We start from the raw sequence: 8762 nt of genomic DNA, 5'->3' as shown, positions 1-8762 counted from the left end.
TCTAAACTATTTTGATTTGTCTTATAACCTAACAAATTTAGGTTGAAAATATCTTGAGGTTATTTTTGATCATATATTTTATGAACAGTACATCTTTCATTCTTTTCAAGCAAGATTTTTGAGCGAATATATTCTTCAAGTGAGATACTTTTATACATTAATGAATCATTTTATTCACTATTTTTTTGAGTATCAGTCATTGGTGTTTTCTTAAACTTATAATACCTATAATCTTATATGTATTAGTGGGATTTTTCGTGCAAAACAAAAACAATCTATTTGTTAAAGAATTTTATAAATACCTAAGTAACAAGTTTACTACCGATGAGCTATAACTCAAATGGTATAAGCGGTATGAACTGCTAGGTAGAGGGTTCGTTTCCTTCCACAAGTATTTCCCCTCCCAATTATATAAAAAAAACAAGTTTACTGGTTTAAAGTTTTTAGATCTTAAAACTAGAGGTGAAAAAATCAGGTTAAACAAGATAGTTTTTAATGTTGTATTTTCAAAACACGTGTTTCTAGCCCGTAATAGAAATTGATAGTAGACACTCAAGACGGGAATATTTTAAGGATTAGATGTAAGCAGTTGCTGAACCACTATAACTCTCTGTGTCTCTTATTTTTCAACATATCTTTACTTTATTGCGCTTATACTCTGTTAAAATTAGTCTTATATTATCAAGCTAATTTTATTTAAGTAAGACTATTTTTAAGACATCAATTCCCCCCTACCCCCTCCCCTTTTCTTGAGTAGCCTTACAAACCAACACTAATTTTGTTCTAATACTCCGAATATTTAAAATAAATTATATCGTACCACGTGTCAGAATTTTTTGATAAAAGTGGATTTAATATAATAGTGAAGGAAAGTGTTGGGTTATATAGCATTACTCTTTATCTCCGTTACAGGAACACATTTAATCTAAGTTAAAAATGTTAAGCTTGTTTTTGAGACTAAAAAATCACGAGGGACTGATTTATTCTTAAGCCTAAACAATAAGAGCGTATTTGAACCTTTATCCAATAAAAAAAAAAAAAAAACAAGAAGTGATGTAACTAAACTAATGCATATCCAGAGCCCCCACTACAAAATAATGTGTACTGATAAACGAAGGTGACTAAACGCCAATACAAAACGACTTCACCCACTTTCTTTTCTCTTTCTATACTCTCAATCTTCACATTCTTTTCCCATTATTTCAAGCCAAATCACTTGCTTCTCTAATTTGATTCCAATTTGGACTATTCAGTACCATTAGTCTTCATCCCTGTACTCAAATTCTTGCTTTTTAATGTTTCTTCTTTATTACAGTGCTCTGTTTTCAGCTTTTTCTCAGGAAACAGAGCTCCATTTTCTTTCCAGAATTCAATAAACTAAAGAAGCAATCCTGTTCTTTAGTTTTCATCTTAATTCTTTAAAGTTTCAACTGTGTTCTTGTTTTCTTGGAGAGAAAAAACTCTACCTCTTTTATTCATCACGAGATTTTCATTTCAGGTAATTTCTTGAATTCCTGCTTATTTTACATTTTCTTGACAAGAAACTAAGAATTCAATGTCAAATAATCATATCTTGAGTTTAATGTTTCAGAACAGCAAGTGGATTCAAGAAACTCAGATTCCAATTCTCACCAAGGTACTCTTTTTCTTTTATTTGGTTTGGTTGATGGGATCTTCATTAAGACAAATTATGGATTTGGATCTTTCTAAAGCTTACTTTTTACTTTCTTGAAGTGATTAATGAGATGTGGTTTCATATGATTAAATAGCTGATTTTTAATGGATATTAATCATTACAATTAATGAACTTTTTGATTGCTTTGTTTTGCTTTACTTGCTAAACAAAACTAAGCCCCATGATCATAATTCATAATTATAACAAAATATCAAAAAAATGATGAATAGTTTATGAGTGACTTTAAAGTTCTGTTTTACTTTTTTGGGTTCTTGCAATAATAATATATGTCACAGCTAAAGACAAAATTGACGTTCTAACGTCACCCTTGCTCTATTGCTTTAGGCTCTCTCTCTTTTGTCTCTATGTTAACCTAAAGTATTTTCCTTATTATATTACTTTATTAGTTATGATTAGGATGTTCAAAAATCGAACTAAATCGAATAATTATTATACCGAATTGATAAATTAGTTCCTTTCGGTTTCGAATTATGAAAAATATTTGGATTTTGGTTAGGTTTCGAAAGCAGAAAATGCAATTCAGTTTTAGTACAAATTGAAACAAACAAAATAATAATAATAATAATTAAACTGATTGTTTAATTCGCTTTAGTTTGAAATATTTTAAATTTTAAAAATTTAGTTTGGTTTGGTTTGATTATCTTTTTCTTTCAGAAATTACTTCGGTTCGGTTCGTTTGACCAAATCCACATCCTTAATAATGCTCTTTCAGTTCAGATCTTTTAAAAAAAAAAAAAATTAAAGGGATTTTTTTTATTCATCCGTATGAAGTGAAAAAGGCAAAATGCTTTTTTATATTCATAATATTAACCATTTTATTAAATATATTTCTAAAAATTAGTTTGGATATTTTAGTCCGCCAATTTTTCACATTAGGACTCTCAATTTAAACCTATTTTTGAAATTTATTTTATAAATTTTGAATTTTATATATGATTAGTTTACACAATTGATCTTTTATTTTAATTTATGGATGATTATTTGCGTTTAAAATGCGGAGTATATGTCTGAATTATAAAATTAACGTACCATAATGTCCAAATTATTTTTAAGGATATAATTAACAAAATGGTCAAAATTATAGATATGAAAGAGTATTTTGCCAAAAAAATTGATCATTTTTGTCTTAATTTTTTTTTTAATTATGATTGTTGAGTTATCATAATCAAAATAGATTTTAAAATTCCATGTAATCATGCCTAGATGTTTTCTGTTCATTTTGTTTTCAGAATAGTTGGTGATCAATGGCAGAAATTTAAAGGAGCATTATTGCAGCTTCTGTTCTTTCTTATAATGGCCAGAATCTCTTTACTCTCCATTCTTTTCTTCTCAATGCTCCTTCCTTGTTTTGGATCCAATTCTGAAACAGAGGCCTTGCTTGAATTCAAGAAACACCTCGAAGACCCATTAAATGTTTTGGAATCTTGGAAAGAGTCAGAGTTTGCTCCATGCAACTTTTCAGGAATTACTTGTGATTCAACAACTGGAAAAGTTACTGTAATTTCATTTGATAATAAATCTCTTTCTGGTGAGATTTCACCTTCTATTTCTTTATTTAAAAGCTTGACTACCCTTTCATTGCCTTCTAATAAACTTTCAAGAAAGCTTCCTTCTGAGATTACTAATTGCACCCATCTGAAAATTCTGAATCTTACCGGAAACGAGTTTGTTGGAGTTTTACCTGATCTTTCTTCTTTGAGAAACTTGGAGTTTCTTGATTTGTCTTTAAACTACTTTTCGGGTAAGTTTCCGGGTTGGGTTGGAAATTTAACAGGTTTGGTTCAGCTAGCTATTGGGCAAAATGAGTTTGATGAGAGTGAAATTCCTGAAAGCATTGGGAATTTGAAGAATTTGACTTTGTTGTTTCTAGCAGATTCCCATTTGATTGGAGAGATTCCTGAGTCTATTTTTGGACTTGTAGAGCTGGAAACACTTGATATTTCCAGAAACAAGATTTCAGGGCAATTCCCAAAATCAATTTCTAAGTTGCAAAAGCTTTGGAAAATTGAGCTTTTCGTTAATAATTTGACTGGGGAAATCCCATTGGAGCTTGCAAATCTCACCCTTCTGCGCGAAATTGATATTTCTGCTAATCAGATGTATGGAAAAATTCCTGAGGAAATTGGTAATATGAAGAATTTGGTAGTGTTTCAGATATATGATAACAGCTTCTCTGGAGAAATTCCATCTAGTTTTGGAGAATTGTGTCATCTGGACGCGTTCTCGATCTATAGAAACAATTTTTCCGGGGAGTTTCCTGCGAATTTCGGTAGGTTCTCACCACTGAACAGTTTTGATATATCTGAGAATCAATTTTCAGGTAGTTTCCCCAAGTTCTTATGTGAAGGCAGAAAGTTACAGTATTTGCTTGCTTTAGGGAACAGGTTTTCCGGTGAGTTATCAGATTCTTATGCTGAGTGTAAGACCTTGGAAAGATTCAGGATCAGCAAGAACATGATATCAGGACAGATTTCTGATGAGATTTGGGCTCTGCCACATGTCATTATACTAGATTTCAGTGATAATGAGTTGAGTGGACAGATATCTTCTAGAATTGGTTTATCTACCAGCTTGAATCAGTTGAGTCTGCAGAATAACCGGTTTTCAGGTCAGCTTCCGTCAGAATTCGGAAATTTGATGAATCTACAGAGGCTCTACCTGAATAACAATAACTTTTCCGGTGAAATTCCTTCTGAAATTGGTAGCCTGAAGCAGTTAACATCCTTGCATTTGGAACATAATTCATTGACCGGAGCCATACCGTCCAAGCTGAGTGATTGCGCCGGACTGGTAGACCTGAATCTTGCTGCTAATTCACTTTCCGGTCAAATTCCTCGTACACTTCCTCTAATGATCGCTTTGAACTCACTGAATCTTTCAGAAAATAAACTGACAGGGTTTATTCCAGAAGATTTGGAGAAATTGAAATTAAGTTCAATTGATTTGTCAGGAAACCAATTATCAGGAAATGTTCCGTCTGTTCTTTTGAGCATGGGTGGTGACAGAGCGTTTACAGGAAACAAAGAACTCTGTGTCGATGAAAATTCCAGAAAAATCATGAACTCGAAGATGAATACTTGCATGCCAAGGCACAACCAGGAACAGACATTGGGAGACAAAATGGTCTTTTTCTCTATAATCATATCAGCCTTAATTATTCTTTTAGTTGGACTAATACTTCTTAGTTACAGAAACTTCCGGCAAGGCAAGGCGGACGGAGAAGATGATTTAGAAGCCGAAAAGAATCCAAACTGGAAAATTTCATCTTTCCACCAATTAGATATCGACGCGAACGAAATCTGTAACTTAGAAGAAGAAAACCTAATCGGAATTGGCGGAACCGGAAAAGTATACCGGTTAGATTTGAAGAAAAGCGGGTGCACCGTGGCGGTGAAGCAGCTCTGGAAAGAAGACAATCTAAAAGTTTCAGCTTCTGAAATGGAGATATTAGGGAAAATAAGGCATAGAAATATACTAAAGCTTTATGTAAGTTTACAGAAAGGAGAGTTGAGTTATTTAGTGTTGGAACATATGGCTAAAGGCAATTTGTTTGAAGCAATTCACAGAAAGATAAAAGATGACGTGGCTGAATTGGATTGGATGCAGAGGTATAAGATAGCTTTAGGAGCTGCAAAGGGAATTGCTTATTTGCATCATGATTGTTCTCCACCAATTATTCATAGAGATATAAAATCAAGTAATATTTTGCTTGATGATGATTATGAGCCCAAAATTGCTGATTTTGGTGTGGCTAAGCTTGTGGAAATGTCTTGTACTTCTGTTGCTGGTACTCATGGATATATTGCTCCTGGTTAGTTCCCTAAACTCTCTTCTCCATTTTTTTTAATTATCAATCTATCCCATGGTTAATGTTTCTTTATGTATGCTGTAGGTAGCACATATGTATTTCATTCAATCACGTTTTTCATTAAACGTGTCGGAAACTTGGCGTTACGGACACGACATTTCATTTTTAACACAAAAAATCTTAAAATAACACTATTTCGACGTATCCGTGTCCAAGTTTTCTGTTTTGCGTGCTTGTGTCCGCATCCGTACTACTTAGTGTATGCTAAAAGAAAACTTTTATTACTTCAATTATGATGCGAGTATTGCATATTTCTTTATCACAATTTTGTGAGAGATATAAAAGTTTCATGATAGTTCAGGGTATGGAGGTGTGCAAAAACGGACCAAACCTATTTGTTTCTGTTTGATAGTATAAAGATTTAGTTTTTCGGTTTTCGATCTAGAAAATTCCAGTTCAGTTTTAATACAAACCAAACCGATTTGCTTTGAAATTTTAATCTCTTTATAAATTCAGTTCGGTTTTGGTTCAAACTGAATGCACACTTCTAGTTCAAGGATCTTAAAATAGTAATTCTAAATAGTATTTTCTTAGAATTCACGGGAAACTGTAGTTTGAATATATTCATGGGGATAATAGTAATCAATAGGAATTTTCTAAACAGCTATATTCAAGATTTGGGTACTTGCAGAGCGTCTCAAAACAGTATAAAACTATTTAGATATCCAAAATCTAAAAATTTCTGTTTTTAATAACGCAGAGATGGCATACACTCTAAAGGTGACAGAAAAGAGCGATGTGTACAGCTTCGGCGTTGTACTACTAGAATTAGTCACTGGTAGAAGACCGATCGACGAAGAAGCATACGGAGAAGGAAAAGACATAGTTTACTGGGTGTGGACGCATCTCAACAACCGCGAAAATGTGATCAAAGTCCTAGACAGTGAAATTATTGCCTCAGAATCATCAGTTGAAGACGACATGATTAAAGTATTGAAGATTGCTATTCTGTGCACCACTAAGCTTCCGAATCTCCGACCGAACATGAGAGAAGTGGTGAAAATGCTTGTAGATGCTGAGCCTTGCTCTTACAGGTCGCCAGAAAAGAGTTCGGACATAAATAACAAGCTTTTTCTTTGTTAGGAATAGTTGATGTCCGAACTTGTAAGCAAGGGGCTAATACAAGTTTACGGAGAATATATAATTATATGTGTGTATATATGTTTGGGTTACAAGCATAAGTTGTTTTGTTTTATAAGGTTTAGTTTCTTTTTTTGGTATCTACTTAATCAGGTTACAGTAATATTGTGTATTGCTTTTTGTAGAAGCAGCAAGTAAATTTTAGTATTATTTGCTTCTCTATATTTCTCTCTTTTCCTGAGTCAGGATATCTAATATTTTATTGTTGATATTCATTTGAAAATGTGAACTTTTTTAGTTGTTAAATTTTATTGCTGATTACTAATACTTATTTGAAAGAATTATGACATCAATTGATGAATCTTAGACCTATTCCCAACTGTAGCTGCAGTCCACAGTATCAATGTTATGACCTCGTTACTATGCGAGAGTATATGGACAATGATTATGTCAATACTTAGATCTCATTGAAAACAAATTTTATTTATGGCTAAAACTTATAGAATCCTCAATTTTAGCTGGTTTCTCAATATTCAATTTCAATTGTAATTATTTGTTCAAATTATATGAAAAAAAATTTAAATATGTCATTTATATTGCTTTATATAATTTCAACTTGCTTTTTTACCATCAAATTTTTTAAAACTGAAGTAATATAAAAGTTATATTTGAATTTTTCTCTGCTTCAATTTAAACAAATGGCTATAATTGAAAATGAAAATTGAAAAATACGCTATTGACGATTTTAAAATTTTAAATCATAGAAAAAAATAGAATATTTTCCAATGATTTAGCAATTATAATATTGGACAAAGGAGATTCTTTAATCAAGAATCCGAGGAATATGGTTATCCACTGATAAATCACACGATGACCAGGCGGGTTATAAGTAATAAATCACAAGATGACCAGGCGGGTTATCCGAACTTCTTAAAACCTGAGAACAGCGGAAACAAATGTCAGAAGGAATGTCGGTGGAGTTCACCGGCCGTCCGCTTCGACGTTCAAGTGAGTTTAGTGACGGGAAAAAAGAGAAGAGAAAGTAAACAATGGTGAATAAAAAGAAGTACTTTTAGGTTTTGCACATAAGGTGGTTTATATAGACCAATCCGTGCAAATCTTACTGAGATTTTCCTTCTTTTCTTTGGTCCCCACTTTATGTTAGCTGAGATGACACGTTCTGTTATGTCTCGAACTGTGTGTCAGATGTGTGCAACACATGAGACATTATCGTGTGTCAGAAATTCTAAGCTCGGACGGCTGGGAGGTTAGAGGTGAACTAAATAATCAGATGAGTTTAGTTCAGGCTGAAAAAAATCCTAATTTTGTCACTTGTTGAAACATAGCATAATGTTCTAAGGATGTAAATGATATTCGAGAATCTTCAACATTTGAATTCAATGATTTATTGTATCATCAAATTTCATTTTTAAATTTTGTTTTGCTGTTTTTTTTATAAATAGATCAAAAATTTGGTTTATTTTAATTTTTGAATATTTTATATTATTTAATTTACTATATATTTTAACAGTAGAAAGACTACAATGAACTATACAATTCCCTTTTCAAGTGAAAAAAAATAAAGAAAACCAAATAGTGCGTGTGAGTGATAAAGATTAGAGAACAGTGTTGCAAATTTTCTAGTCAAAATACTGACTAGGGCTTAGTTGACTGAACCTTATTATTTGGTTTTTAAAATTTAACTAGAAGACTTGGAAAAGGCTACTAATTAGTATTATTTTTAGAGTAAAATATAATAATATTTTTTATTGATTTTTTTTAATCCATCTGACTTGACAATAAAAAAATTAGATGGATTAAAAAATAAATTTTAAGATATACACTTTTATAGAATAATTGAACAATAAAATACTATTATGTAAGAAGGAATATTAGAGCTAGTACGAAATAGCGGGTGAAATAATTTATTTTATTTTATTTTATACACAAACCATTAGAACTTTAAAGAATTTAATGTAATTGCATATGACCTTTCTTCCTAAAGGACCTAATCATGGTTAGAAAATTCAACAATGAAATGTGTTTGATGTGCATGGTGTTATCTAAATTAATTTAATGAGTCAATTACACGAACGTTCCATTGAATTTTCATAAGAA

General features: G+C 31.8%; 1 protein-coding gene across 1 annotated transcript; it reads left to right on the top strand.

Moving 5' to 3' along the window:
* Positions 1-1101: 1101 nt before the first annotated feature.
* Positions 1102-6866, top strand: LOC126678905 (receptor protein-tyrosine kinase CEPR2). Its single transcript, XM_050373825.2, is given in 5 exon segments — positions 1102-1498; positions 1592-1636; positions 2926-5507; positions 6265-6587; positions 6590-6866. Coding segments are annotated over 3 exon segments (2880 nt in total). The 5' UTR covers positions 1102-1498; positions 1592-1636; positions 2926-2989; the 3' UTR covers positions 6629-6866.
* The last annotated feature ends 1896 nt before the right edge of the window (positions 6867-8762 follow it).

Source organism: Mercurialis annua, linkage group LG1-X, assembly GCF_937616625.2.
Source record: "Mercurialis annua linkage group LG1-X, ddMerAnnu1.2, whole genome shotgun sequence".
NCBI lineage: Eukaryota > Viridiplantae > Streptophyta > Magnoliopsida > Malpighiales > Euphorbiaceae > Mercurialis > Mercurialis annua.
This window is presented reverse-complemented; position numbering and strand designations above follow the sequence as displayed.